Source organism: Mustela nivalis (genome assembly GCF_964662115.1).
Source record: "Mustela nivalis genome assembly, chromosome: 2".
In the NCBI taxonomy this organism is placed as follows: Eukaryota; Metazoa; Chordata; class Mammalia; order Carnivora; family Mustelidae; genus Mustela; species Mustela nivalis.
In genome coordinates this window covers 101,693,148-101,707,715 of record NC_139021.1, presented here as the reverse complement: position 1 = coordinate 101,707,715, position 14,568 = coordinate 101,693,148, and the positions used below count along the sequence as shown (strand labels likewise).

At 45.2% G+C, this 14,568-nt stretch overlaps 1 protein-coding gene across 3 annotated transcripts in view; it reads left to right on the top strand.

The window, feature by feature from the left end:
• The window catches only part of LOC309859736 (uncharacterized protein), a 281,535-nt gene that overhangs the window by 99,777 nt on the left and 167,190 nt on the right, over window positions 1–14,568 (top strand). The window contains exons 3-4 of one of the 3 annotated variants that reach the window (XM_082720825.1): window positions 793–933; window positions 6,485–6,586. In XM_082720825.1, the coding sequence (XP_082576951.1) occupies window positions 6,547–6,586 (40 nt within the window). In that variant the 5' untranslated portion in view covers window positions 793–933; window positions 6,485–6,546. Of the gene's footprint in view, window positions 1–792; window positions 934–6,484; window positions 6,587–12,913; window positions 12,979–13,953; window positions 14,074–14,568 lie in introns of those variants that run through there. The other 2 variants (XM_082720828.1, XM_082720826.1) reach the window with 2 other exon arrangements.

The window sequence follows — 14,568 nt, the reverse complement described above, 5'->3', positions numbered from 1 at the left end:
AATCATCCCAGAATCCTCTAGAAGCTGGTTGTTGGAGGACTTGCCCTTAAGGTCAGTAGCATAGTCTCTGGTTAGGAGTGAAGCAACTTCGATCTCCAAGGTATAGGTTACATTCATATTGTGTGGTGATTAGTTGTTGGTTTCTTATTTCTTTTTTTGAGTTCCAGGGTCCATGAGAGGCATGTCTTAGAAAGGAAGACCAGAGGCTCATTTCAGCCAAATAGAGTTGTGAGGAAAGAAAGAAAGCAAGACTAACAGAGTCACTCACATAGAGTAGAAAAGACATTGAGGAGGTAGAGTATATGCATATCTCCAATGGGAGTTCCGTGTCATTGAAGTTACAGGGTAGAGGAATGAGAATGCATGTCAAAGGTGAATGAAGATTCAAGGAGAAGTAAGCAACCCTAGGACGGTCATGCAAAATGCAGTTGAAATAGGGTTTATGCAGATCTTCTGTTTGGTTTATGGGAGCAGCAGAAACTTTATTTAGACTCCTGTCACTAGTTGCACATGGTGATTGACCTCTGGGCCATTTCCTGGCCCACATCCTCCTGCTTGGGTCTGGCAAAGATATCGTGGAACTCCCAGTAGCCAGCTGACCGTGCATGTATCATTTGAAGGTCTGCCAGCAGCAATGCTAAATCTTTAAATTTCGGGATTCTGTGGTTTTGGCCTCTTTGAGTTTGTGCTCTCTGCTGGAAGGGAGGGGCATGCTTTCAGTTTTGTGTGACATTGTGTCTTCCCAAGTGCGGTTCCTGAGACCTCAACTAAAAGCTCTCCCTGTTTTTACAGGTGGTGCTTCGAAACTAAGGTGACTGGACCTCGTTGGCAGCATCCAACACGTCTGGCCTCTGTCTCTTCAGTGCAGATTCAAGTGCAAAATATACAGGAATGTGACCTCTGTCATCTCCCTGGTGGATGTATATCACAGTTGTAAGTTGTCATGGTTCTGAACCTCCTGCCAGGGTTGAGGTTTAGGCCTTGACTGGGGTATCTTTTTTGCCAGCTTCTGTCTTTCTTCTGGAGGGAAAAATACCCCTTGTCGATTAACTTGGAGAGGTACCCTGAACCAGAATGTTTAGAGTTGGCTGCTTGTGGAAGATGACTTAGTTGCACATGTGGAGAAGGTTCTGCAAGTCCCTGCCCCACAAAATACTTCTGAGCTCCAGGTTGCCTCTGGTAGCAGAATCCTGAGTTATTGCAACCTGACCTTGAATAGACATTCTCTCGACGATCAACTATCTGCCCACACTTGCTTCATTGGGCCATACATCTAGAGCAAAGAATCCTGGGCATCTTTACAAATGGATGTCTGAGTGGACTTCCGCACACGTGTTCTCTCTCTCTTTCTCTCTATCTTTATGTTTCTTTTTATGGGCGGAGTGGGAGTTGCAGAGGATGAGAGAGACACTTCAACAGGCTCCACATGCCTTCCATAGCCTGACACGGGCTCAATCCCATAACCCTGACGTCATTACTGGAGCCAAAGCCAAAAGTTGGTCCCTTAACTGAAAGAACCACGGAGGCATTCCTGGACAGTCTTTGTGTTTATGGAAGGGACCGTTAGAACCCCCTTCTGTTCTAAAATCTACTGAATCGGGGAGTATTTCCACATCTGCTGTGGTCATACACCCTCTCAGGCCCAGAGATACATAGCTGTTCTTGGTGGTGGAGAAAAGCCCTGGGCTCCCATGTTCTCATAGTCAGGGAGGAAGCCCTCACTGCCTGATGCTGAACTGTCGAGGTTTTCCTGCCCTGATCCCAACAGGTCTTCCAGAAGAGCTTCTTTGTAAAAGATGAAATTAATTTGCCAGCCCCCGGTTGGCACAGTTGGGTAAGCATCTGCCCTTGGCTGAGGTAGGATACCTGAATGCTGGATATCAAGCCCTGTATTGAGCACCCTTCTCCATCTTCCTTGCTGAGCGACCCTGACTGTTTTGCACTCTCTCTAGCTCTGTCATTCTCCGATATGTGAAGTAAATAGAAATATTTCTAACCATGTAATTAATTTGTAAATCCTTTGCATTTTGTAAGGACAATATTAGTAGAATTAAGGACACATGAGAGGTAGATCACAAACCATGTGTTGAATCTTGTGGCCATTCATCCTTGCGCGATATACATACGTCGATAGGTTAAGGTTTTCTTGAACATACATCGAGGGTGCACTTGAGATGGCTTTGCTGGCAGGAGGTGATTTTATTAAAGCACAGGGATACGACCCTTGGGTAGAAAGGGTTGCTTGCTAGGGTCGTGACGGGAGGCTGACTCTCTGGGATAGCATTGGGGGAGGTCATGCAAAAGGGAGGTTTTGCAAGAACGTGGCAGGAGGACAGAGGACACCCAGGATACGGGAGGCTTTGCTTTTGTGAAGGGAAGGTGGTTTTTCCTGCTAGGAAGGCATGAATTGAAAGATGGCGCGGAGCTTCCTGGAGGAATGTTACCTTCCTTCTCTCACAGGTCCTTCCCAAGGGACTGCAGGTTTGAAAAGAAGCTGTCTTACGGACATTTCCTTTGGCCTCAGGCTCCCTCAGTGTCATGGAGGGGAGGGAGATGTCAGGGCTTCAGGAAATGGCAGATCCGGGCCTCTGGCAGGTCGCTAGGCTCTCGTTAAATGAGCCTCTTCCTGCAGAATCAGGAGGACTTTTCAAAACCGAGGGAGACTTCGGTCTTGCCGGGTTTTGATCTCCATCTGTGGAGAATCTGTTTTTTCCTTTCCTCAGCTTGAGAGCAGTCAGAGCGCCTGAGGGATGTCCCCCGTATCTCAGGTTGGGGGGCGGTGTGGCGTGCCAGTGCCTGTTTGGTGCTCAGCTAGCCTTCTCCTCCCTCCTCGTGTGCCCCTGACCAGTGCAGAGCTTTGTGTGGTTAAGGTTGTTGAAGGAAGACAGTCTCATCTTCTGTAGCTTCTTCCTGCTGAATAGGGGCATAGAGCTGTCCCTCCGTGTGGGTCATTGCTGGTCAGGTGGGGGAGGCCCAGCTGGGGGAGGCCTCTTCTGTCAGAGTCGTAAAAGGAAGAGGTCGCTGAGTGCAGGGGAGAACTTGTGACTGGATCTTCCTGAGTGGAAAGGACCATTTGTCCTCTGGAAGTTACTGCAGTGAAGGGTTCCTGGCACCACCTGCCGAGACCGGGCATGGGGTGGGAAACAACACAACGGGGTTAGAAGAAGAAAGAGAAGGAGAATCCCCATGAAGAGTCCTCTGATAGTGGGTGAGAACCCTTCCCCAGGCCAGGAGTTGAGCCAGTCCTTAAGGAGAGGAATCCTTGGAAGTGGGGATTTGAGCAGTGGTGTCTGGTAGAAACCCAGAGTTCTCTTTGAGATCATGGGGAATGTATGCATAGCATTGTGTCTTTCGATGGGCACAGGCTCCACCTTGTGCAGCAGTTACCACCTCTGAAGCCTTTGTGTTCTGTAGAACTGCCTTATGCGTTGGGTTCATTCCCGTATTTCACTGAGAAATCCTGTTTGGGGTGACACGGTGGGCCTTGACTGTGTACTCAGTAAGGACTTCCCCATGCCCCACGACATCCTCCATTCCCAAAGAGGGGCAACGATGAATGCCAGGTGGCCACGTTAGTGGAACAGAGCACCCGTGCACCATTGCTTAAAATGGGGAAGGTGGGCTGGGTCGGTGATGGTTTTCATGATGCGCCCATGCATTTGGCCCAGGCCAAATGTCTGGCAGCCTCTGGAGCTTGGGGAAGCCATGGGCCCAGGTTAGAGCTTCATGGCCATTGCGTCCCAGCTAGGGGCCCTTATCGAATCCCCAGTCTCCTTAAACCGCAGTCAGGCTTTCAAGGGCTCCTTGGGTTGGGGGGAACGTGCAAGCATTTCAGGCCCATATCGGGTTGGCGGGTTCTGGCTTGGGAAGAAGAGCCTTTTCTGTCAATTGCTTCATGGGCGACAAGGATGAGGAAGGCCTGTCAGAGTCCGGATAAATTCTTGTATGATTTGTTGCCAATGAGAACCAACAGGTGGGCACTAGGATCTCTGCTTTGGGGGCAGACATGTTTGCTGACAGGCTTTGGCCTCAGCAGTCCGAGTTCGACTGATGACAGCACTCCTGGTTCTTCTTACCGCCTTTCCCTGAAACTGTTGCCGTTGCTAAAGCACCTGTCCTCCACGTTTTCGTAGGGGCCTCTGCAGTGTGGTGGACTTCAGAACCTTTCCAGATTTAGGAGCCATGGGCGTAGAGCAGTCGGGTCCAGGCCTAAGGATCACTGGGTTTCCAGTTGTGCTGGTTTCGGGTGTTAGTTCAGGCATATCTGGAAGTGTAAGGTGGTACTTGGTAATATCATGGGCCTGCTGTCATGGTTTGGTGGCCTTTGTTCTCTGGGACACTCTGGAGCTGATGCCAGGTCCTTACAGTCAGGGGTTATCCCTGTATGAATTTTCCCATGAGGGCAATTGGATGCTTAGCTAAAGCCTTTGTTTTCCAGTGTACCTGAATAGGGGTGGCTTCTTGGATCACTGGGACTGGGAGGGAAGAAACCATTGCAAGAAACCCTTTTGACTGGAGGTCCCGCTGGGAGATCCTCGTTAGTAGGAATCGCCGGTGAGTGGGAGAAAACTTGTCCGGGAGATAAGGGCACCCCAAGTGCACCCTCCACTCCAGGTGGAGAGCGAGGTCCTTCATTGTCCCCATAAGTCCCCAGAGAACTCTGTGGAGTGGTGTGTGTTCTCTGGCTTTGAGGGAAAGAATTCCTCATCCCAGCCCCATCCAGCTGGTCAAGGTGCTCGTTGAGTTCCACAATCGTGGAGGAATCAATCGCATGGTCCAGTTGCTGAATGAACCTTGAGCCCATGGGGTCCCGGTGTTATGCCCGCAGAATAAGGAGCAAGGGGACTGCCCACCCACGAGCTAATGTGGCCATGTTTCTGAGGGTGACCTCAAGTTGTCTAGCTTAGTTAAGCGACATATTTGGAAAGGCCACCAGAGTTAGACGGGAACATGCACAAAGGTGGGTTCTTGAAACCGACTTTTCCTCTTCAAAAGAACACTCCTTTCCAGAGACAGCCAACTCAGGGCTCATGTCCTTGGAAAGCACCCTGGGATCGACTCGAGGGGCAGCAACCCTACCCCTGCTGGATTACCCGAGGGTGTTGCCTCGGAACTGCCCCTGTCTCTTCCACGCACAGGACCATGACCAATGCTGGGCTCAACACTGGCAGCGGCCCCACAAAATGGGCCCCGCTCAGCCTGTGTGTTTGGCAGAAGCAAGAGGTGTAGCGAGGAGAGGCTGTCCCTCATCTGAGCTCTGACTCGGGAGCACCCAGACACCACGCCAGAGGAACTGGGGCCCCATGACAGAATTTCCTCGGGGAAAACTTGGGCCTCAGGGATGGCAATGCTAGACACCTAGGACGTACCGAAATGGGACCTAACATTCCTTTGGAAGCACGTTAAAAGCATGGCGCATTTGACTCTGGTTGAGCCCTCTAAGTCAAAGGGTCTCAAGAAGCATTTCCTGAGCCCTGAATGAATAGTCGACAAGATTATTCTGAAACTCACATTTTGTTAGCTGCTGTTGTATTTGTTGGAGCTTTGACAATTCTCTAGGGCCTTCATTGCTCAGTTAACTCATTTGTGCAATGGAAGAGGGAAGAGGCTCTACTAGCTAGCCACCAAGGCCCTTTCCTGACTCTAACATTGCCTAGGTCCCCAGTTATTATTTATTATGTATTCATTTGTTATTTGTTATGTATAAGCATGACAGTATCCTGAAAGCATCGAAGGCTGTGTGACGGTGGAAGGTCTGGGACAAATTTAAGAGAGCGAGGTGAGCTGGAGCTGAGAGGGTGGGCATGCAGGCTACACAGGAAATGTCACCCTTTTGGAGAGTTTGTGAGGGCATGGTCGGGATGAAAGGCTCACCAGCCATAGCGAAGGAAATTCTGTCATCACCCCTCCCTGAATACCCACTCCTCCCCTCATTTTCCATTCCCCATTTGCCATTGTTGATGGCGTCTAGAAAGATGCAGAGGTTCCTGCTCTCCTGGCCTTATAGACGTACAGGATGGTAGTGCAGGCACGAGGTTATCTGCTTTGGCCTTATTTGAAAAATGAAAAAAAAAAAACTTGAGTCTGAGAAGGTGACTGACCAAGATCATGCAGTTTGTTGGTGGCAGAACCATGGTTAAGTCAGGTCTGCGAATTCCCAGGCCACGGCTCATTTTGTAACTGTTAATAAAGGCAAAGATAGTTTCTTATTAAGACCTTTTGAAAGTTGTAAGAAACAAACATTAAACATTTATTTTTTATCTTGCCTTAAACACCGCATCTCTTTTTTCCAGAGGTTGCTTGGATTTTCTGACTTCCGGGGATTAATAGTGTTCACAGGAAAACAGATGAACAGCGTGGCTTGAGATTTTTAATTTTTAATTTTTCCCACATCAGTTCTGAAAAAGCCATAGTGTTTCCTCCTTTAGGTTACTGGTAAATGTTAAACTCATCTTCTCATGTTTTTAATTTTTCTCTGTCACAGAACCTAAATTGGTAATAAATCAATAAGAAACAAATGTTTACATTCACTCAGTGAAAAGTATCATGTCTAAGCTCAACATCTATCTGAGCCACACATGGACACGTAAGTATCTTGTATGTGGAGCTGTGTAGGCAGGTAAATCCAGGAACTGCAAGGCAGGCCAAGTCTCTTCTAACTTCCTTCTTCCTTCCTTCTTCCTCAGCTGTCCCTCCTCCACTAAGAGCAGAAAATGAACACATCCCAAGTGATCTTTTTGTTTATTTCCACTTTGTTTCAAAATGAGTATTCTAAAATTTGAAAGGAATCATATTTTTAAAACAAAAAAATAGAGGGCTCCTGGGGGGCTCAGTGGGTGAAAGCCCCTGCCTTTGGCTCAGGTCATGATCCCAGGGTCTTGGGATCGAGCTCCACATTGAGCTCTCTGCTCAGCAAGGGAGCCTGCTTCCCTCTCTCTCTGTGCCTGCCTCTCTGCCTACTTGTGATTTCTGTCTGTCAAATGAATAAATAAAATCTTAAAAAAAAACCCCGAAAAGATAGAAATAGGCAAGAATTACTTGAAGGGAAGTGTATCAAGTATATCAAGCAAATTCAAAGAACAGTTGGTAGAATGAGAAGCAGGACTCTTAATTTCACAGAGTTGTGCAAGTTGTAAAACTTCCTTTGATTTTTCTAATAACAACACTGAAATTGCCTATAATCATTTCTGATAGACACAGCATTGTACTAGAAGTGTATGGATGCTTTTCAGGGGTCCAAACAATGAGGTCTGAGTGGACAGCCCTCTCATGGTCCTGCTTGATCCAGGAATAGGACTTTGAAGATCTGGTGGAATGGAGGGACCACACGTCCTCCAGATGACTCTCCCTAAGGGTTTGTGTCAGCTTGTTCACATCTCTAGCTTGAATAGCCGACTGTTCTGGCTTTGGTTTCTGCATTTCTCATTCATATTTCAACTTCATGAATGCATTCTTGCTTCTTCGACATTCACCTGAGCTCTGGAAAAGGCTACCAAATTGTAGTCAAATCCAGTTTTTGGCTTTAGTCTTACTTGACCATCCTGCAGCATAACCCTCAGTCTCTGTTGTCTCTGACACTTGCCTGCTAGCTTTCCTTTCTTAACTCTGATACATCTCCTTACTGTTCCTCACAAAGTTGTCTTTCCCTTTTGCCCCAGACGTTGCCTCTCCTTGGGTTTGTTGCCCAACCATCCTTGGCTCACTGCTTTTCTTCAGTCTGTGTTTTTTCCTGACTGGTCTTCTCTCTCTCTCTCTCTCTCTCTTTTTAATAAAATACTTCTGAATTAGTAATAACATGGTTAAAGGTTAAGTGATGTTCCCTCTAGGAAGGGTGACATTTTTCATCTCAACTGAGACACTTCCACTGAGAATGAAAGAGGTTCCATAAAGTTATGATGGTACAGCTGTCTATATTGGGACAGTACCAGACAAACTGGAGTTATGGTCCTCTTGCTGTAGATATGTCTGTCTGTCTTCTTTGTCCTAGCAGTGCTGCTTTTTTCAGGTAAAAGATACTCTTGTATGCCCCCTACTGTTATTTAGAAGGGAATCCATCATCTTTAGGGCTTTCAGAACTTAGATGCAGCTGTATACCACTGGCATCCTGTTAAAATGCAGATGCTGATTTAGTAGATCTGGTGGGGACCCTGGGTTTTGCATTTCTAAAAAGCTCCCAGGTGAAGCTGACTCTGCTGCTCAGGGAGCCACACTTTGAGTAAGGAGTCTATACATGATTTTCTGTTCTTTCTTTGATTTTTTGTCACTTCTTAAAAGCCCGTCCAAGACATCTGTATCTAAACAAACATGTATTGTTTCTTTGTTATAACTGCACAGTAATTCAAGCATGGACGTTCCATAGTTCGTTAACTGGTTATTATTAGTTATGCACTATTTCAAACCTTTTGCTATTACAAACCATGTTCTAGTGAATGACCTTGTACATAAAGTTTTTTTCTATCTGATAAATTCCTAGAAGTGTGCTGCCAGTCAACGGGTGCATAGAATTGATAACTCGATCATTCAGGATTTTGGTATCATTTTGTGTCACTCCCATCGACACCACATGCATGCTAGTTTGTCCACAGCTTCTCCCATAGAACATGTGGTTCAACTTCTGGAATTTTGGCAGTGGAAAGAGAAACGTGGTATTTTATGAAGTTTATCTCTGCAAGCTTCTTATCTATGAGTGAGGTTAAGTATTTTTTCATGTATCTGAAAGGTGTATTTACGTTTCTGTGAACCCTCTGTTCATATCTTTTGCCCATTTTGCTCTTAGGTTTGTGGCTTTTTTTGTTTTTCTTCTTCTTCAGTGTCTAGCTCTTTATAGATTAGGGATACTAGTGCTTGTCCATTTTATGGATTGCAAACTCTTATTTTATGGGATGTGATTTGTCTTTTGATAGTTGACCCTGGTGTTTTCTCTCCCATGCAGGTATTCTGTTTCAGAATGCCACCTTTCACTTAGTCATTTCTTTAGGCTCCCCTTGGCTGTGACAATTTCTCAGACTTCCCAAGTTTTTATAACCTGGGCAGTTTTGAGGAGTACAGTTAGGTGTTTTGTAGAATGTCCCTCAACTGGGAATTGTCTGCTGTTGTTTCATGATTAGACTGAGGTTATGGGTTTCTTGGAGGAAGACCACAGAGATAAAATGTCCTTTGGTCTTATCATATCAAGGGTTAGTGCTCTGGACATGACTTATTACTTTGTTTTCTCTGTCCTCATACTGTACTCCTTGGAAGGAAGTGGGCAATTACACTATACCACTTACACTATACCTCCTTCCTGTTGGAGTAGCTACATGATTATGTACATAAATTATCAGGAATTCTGCATAGGAGATTTTTCTGTTCTCTCCTATTTACTAATCCATTTATATCAGCACGAATTCGTGGCTAGTTATTTTATATTTTGGTTCTAGTACAATGATACCTTGTTCCTTTTGTTGCTCAAGTTGTTCCAGGTTGGTTAGTAAAAGCATCTTCTAGTGGCACCTGGGTGGCTGAGTTGGTTGAGTGTCTGACTCTTGATTTTAGCTCAGGTCATGATCTCAGGGTCCTGGGATCCATCCCCAGGTTGGGCTCTTTGCTGAGTGTGGGGCCTGCTTGAAATTCTCTCTCTCAGGGTGCCTGGGTGGCTCAGTGGGTGAAAACCTCTGCCTTCGGCTCAGGTCGTGGTCCTGGGGTCGTGGGATCGAGCCCCACATCGGCCTCTCAGCTCAGCAGGGAGCCTGCTTCCCCCTCTCTCTCTGCCTGCCTCTCTTCCTACTTGTGATCTCTGTCAAATAAATAAATAAATAAATAGAAATTCTCTTTTTCTCCCTGTGCTCCTCCCTGCTGCTTATGCTTTCTCTCCTTTTCCTACTTTCTCAAAAAAAAGTAAATAAGTTTTTTAAAAAGCACCTTCTGTCGCTTCCTGTGTCTATTGACATACCCGGTTATTGTTTGAATATTTCTACCTTACTCTGTGGCAGTAGATTTTCCAGGTGCATCTTATGTCTTTCATGCCCTAGAACTGGCCATTTTTTCCACCTAAGTAGTTCTGGTTCTTTTCATTGGAGCATAGTATGAGAAACCAAGATTGGGGGACTAGGTGTGTCTGTTTTGACTGTTAAGTCATTGCTCAAAGACCCTCTCAGCTAACTGAACAGGGAATATGTGTATACTCACTCATGTATATACACATGTCTAAAAATATTTTAATATGTAACCATCTGTATGTATAGTAAGCTAAGTATTCACACTGTTGTCTCCTCTTGTAAGCATTACCAGACAGAACTTTCTAACCTTCTAACCTTCTCTCCTTGCTTGTCTGTAATCTCCTGCACTAACAGTGAGAATCCAGCTAACATCAGGATTTCATTTATTTGATAGTTCAGTTCCAGAATACACATACATGATTTCAGAGTTGCATACATGATTTCAGATTGGTTAACCCATGGATGCTTGATTCTCCCAGTTTGGGACCATTTGGATTAAGGTGCTAGAAATATTCACATGTAGGTTTTAAAACACAAGTTTTCAAAAACATAGGATGTGAAATTGCTGTGTTTGTTATGAATGTATGTATTTGTCAATTTCTTAGCTTCGCAAGAAATTGCCAAACTATTTCTACAAAGTTGCTGTATCAGTTTTTGTTCCTACCAACTATGAATGAGAATCTTGTTGTTCTGATTCTGGACCTGAAATTGGCACTGTCATTATTTTTGATGTAACCATTCCAATACCTGTGTCATGTTGTCTGCATTTTCCCACTGAGGTGATGTGGAGCATCTATCTGTTTGTGTATTTATTTGCTATCCTTATATCTTTGGTGAAGAGTTTGTTCAAATCTTTTGCATATTTGTCATTTGGTCATTTCTTTTCTTATTATTGAATCACTAAGAGCTCTTTTGTGATGTTGGACACAAAGCCTTTATTAGATACCTGTGTTCCAAATATTTTCTCCCTGTCTGTGCCTTATCCTTTCATTTTCTTAAAAATGTCTTTCACAGAGCAGAAGACTTTATTTTTAATAATATCCAACACATGCTTTTCCCTGTGGAATATGCTTTTGCTGTTGAATCTAAAAACCCATCCCCCAAACCAGTGTCCTAGAGATTTTTCTCCTGTATTTTTATATTTATATCTCTGATTCATTTTTAGTTAATACTTGTGTAAGGTCTGTGTCTAGTTTCATTTCTTTTGCATGAGTGTTTGGTTGTTCGAGCACCATTTGTTGAAAGACTATCTTTTCTCCTTTTATTCCTTTTGTGCCTTTGTTAAAAAATGTTTGACTTTATTTTGGTATATCTATTCCTGGTCCTTGTAATCTGTTCTGTTGATCTGTGTGTCTCTCTCAGCACTAACACACTGTCTTGGTGGCTAGTAGCTTTATAGTAAGTCTCAAGACCAGGTGAGGTGAATTCTCATTTTTCTTCCACATTGTGTTGGCTATTCTATTTTTTTTTAAACTTTTTTTAAAGATGTTATTTATTTGTCAGAATGAGAGAACAAACAGGGGATGTCACAGGCAGAGAGGGCAGAGGGAGAAGCAGGCTCCCCTCTGAGCAAGGAGCTTGACTCGGGACTTGATCCCAGGACTCTGGGATCATGACCTGAGCCACCCAGGTGTCCAGTGTGTTGGCTCTTCTAGATATTTGCCTTTCTGTGTAAACTTCAGAATCTTCTTGTTATTATCTGCAAAATAACTGTGAGGTTTTATTTGGATTTTATTGAATTTATCGATTAAGTTGGAAAGAATTGACCTCTTAGCCATATTGAGTCTTGCTACTGATGAATACGAACTCTCTCTCCATTTATTTAGATCTTTGATTTCTTCCATCAGTTTTGCCTTCCTGTGTATATGTATTGTGTTAGATTTTATACTTGAGTACCCTTTTTAGGGGTGTATTGTAAAGAGTATTTTTTTCATTTGAAAATTTGGAATTCAATTCTTTATTCAGATATAGGAAAATAGTTGACTTTTTTACATTGACCTTGTATTCTATGATGTTTTGGTATTTCCTCATTACTTCCAATAGATTTTTTTTATAAGATACTTGAGATTTTCTACATAGACAATAATATTGACTTCAGATAGAGTTTTGTTTTTCCTTTTTTTTTTTTTAAAGATTTTATTTATTTATTTGACAGAGAGAAACCACAAGTAGTCAGAGAGGCAGGCAGAGAGAGAGAGAGGGAAGCAGGCTCCCCGCTGAGCAGAGAGCCCGATGTGGGACTCGATCCCAGGACCCTGAGATCATGACCTGAGCTGATGGCAGTGGCTTAACCCACTGAGCCACCCAGGCGCCCCTGTTTTTCCTTTTAAATGACACACCCTCATTGTCTCATGCCCTCTTTCCACGCACCTTCCCTCTGGTAATCACCAGTTTGTTCTCTATATTTGTGAGTCTCTTTTTTTGGGTCACTTTTATGCTTTGTTTTGTTTCTTAAATTTCACATATGGTTGAAATCATAGGATATTTGTCTTTCTTTGACCTATTTCATTTAGTAGTATACCCTCTAGATTTATCCATGTTGTTGCAAATGTTAAGATTTCATTCTTTTCTCTGGCCAAGTACTAGTCTATTAGCTATCTATATAATCTCTATCTCTCTCTCTCTCTATATATATATCTATATATACACCACGTCATTTTATCCACTCATCTATTGCCGGGCTCTTCCATATCTTGCCTACTGTAAATAGTGCTGCAATATAAACGTATCTTTTCAAATGTTTTCATTTTGTTTGAGTAAATACCCAGTGATGGAATTACTGGAACATATGACAGTTCTATTTTTAAATTTTTGAGGAACCCCCACATTGTTTTCCATAATGGCTGCAGCAGTTTTCATCCCCACCATCAGTACACAAGGTTCCTATTTCTTCACATTATCACCAACTCTTGTTCTTTCTTGTTCTTTTTCTGCAGGCAGAGTCCCAGGCTGGCAGGAGAAGTGGGCGTGGTCGCTGGGACAGCCCTCCAAAATGGGTCAGGTGACCTTTCAAACTCTGGGGAGGTGAAGGGTTCCTCACATCAGAGCAGCACGTGGGCCATACCGTAGGTGGATTTTTCTGGACCCATCAGACAGCCTGTGCAAGACGTGAGGATGAGTGAAATGTGCTGACTGGAATGGAGGTTGTGTTGTCTTCTGGGGTTTCTGTCCCCAGGGGATATTCAGGCCGGTGGGGTGGGGGCAAAGGGGCAGGTTATTTGGGGCCGATGTGCCTTGCTTCGGGGGCGACCCTGTGTTTGAGCAGGAAGGCGGGGGCTGCAGTTGGATCTGGCATCTGGGCCCACATTGGTCACCACGGTGGTTGGGTTGAGGGGAGCACAGGGCCGGCCGGCTGGAGTCTGTAGCCCCTCATCTGTCTTTCACGGCCTGTACCCAGGGCCCGGGGCACCTGGGGACAACCAGAGTCCCAGGGCCCAGGCAGATGCTTATTGGAAAGGATTAGAGCCAGGAGGGAGCGAAGGAGGGAGGCCCAGGGAGCCACAGCAGCCAGCCAGGTCGCTGGGGTGCTCAAGCCTGACACTCTGCTCTGTGCTTTATTGGAGGGTTGGCGTTTATCAGGGCAAAATGCGCACAGTGTGAACTCTGCCATAGTCATGACCCTGAAGCGGAAGGGTGTTGTGGAAGGGGAAGGTAGTCAGTCGTTGTTGGTTTTTTTTTTTTTTTTTTCCTTGTTGAATACCAGGGCCCATGAGAGGCATGTCTTAGCAAGGAAAGACCAGACGCCCTTTTCAGCCTCATGGAACTCCTGGCAAGCAATTTGCCCAGCATGCTTTAGGGGAAGGCCTTCCAGCAGCAATGCTAAGACTTTGACAGATGGCGGGGCCCTGTTGTTTTGGCCTCCTTGAACCTGCACTCCCTGCTGGGACGGAGGGGCCTGCTTCCATCATGGGTGACTCTGTGTCTCCCCACGTGCGGGTCCTGAGACCTCGACTGAATGCTCTCCTTGTTTTTACAGGTGGCGCTTCGAGGCTCAGGGGACGTGGCCTACTGGGCAGCATCAAGAGCGTCTGGCTTCTGTCTCTTCAATCCAGATGGAAGTGCAGCACGTCCAGGAGTGTGACCGCTGTCGTCTCGCTGGTGCACGTGCCATCGCAGTGGTAAGTTGTCTTGGTTCTGAACCTCCCACCTGGGTTGAGGTTCAGGCCTTGACTTGGGTGTCTTTATTGCCGGCCTCTGTCTTTCTTCCGGAGGCAAAGAGAGCCTCTTCTTGTCGATTAACGTGGAGATGTACCCTTAACCAGAATGTCCAGAGTGGGCTGCTTGGGGAAGATGACTTAGTGGCACATGTGGAGAAGGTTCTGCAAGTCCCTGCCCCACACAAGACATCTGAACTCCAGGTTGCCCCTTTTAGCAGAGTCCTGAGTTATTGCTGCCTGATCTTATAAATAGACATTCTCTTGATGATCAACTTTCTGCCCACACTTGCTTTATTGGGCCATTCATCTAGAGCAAAGAATCCCGGGCATCTTTACAAATGGCTGTCTTAGTGGACTGCCGCACACATTCTTTCTCTCTCTCTTTCTCACTCACTCTCTCCTGTGTGTGGGTTTTTTTTTTTTTTTTTTTTTTT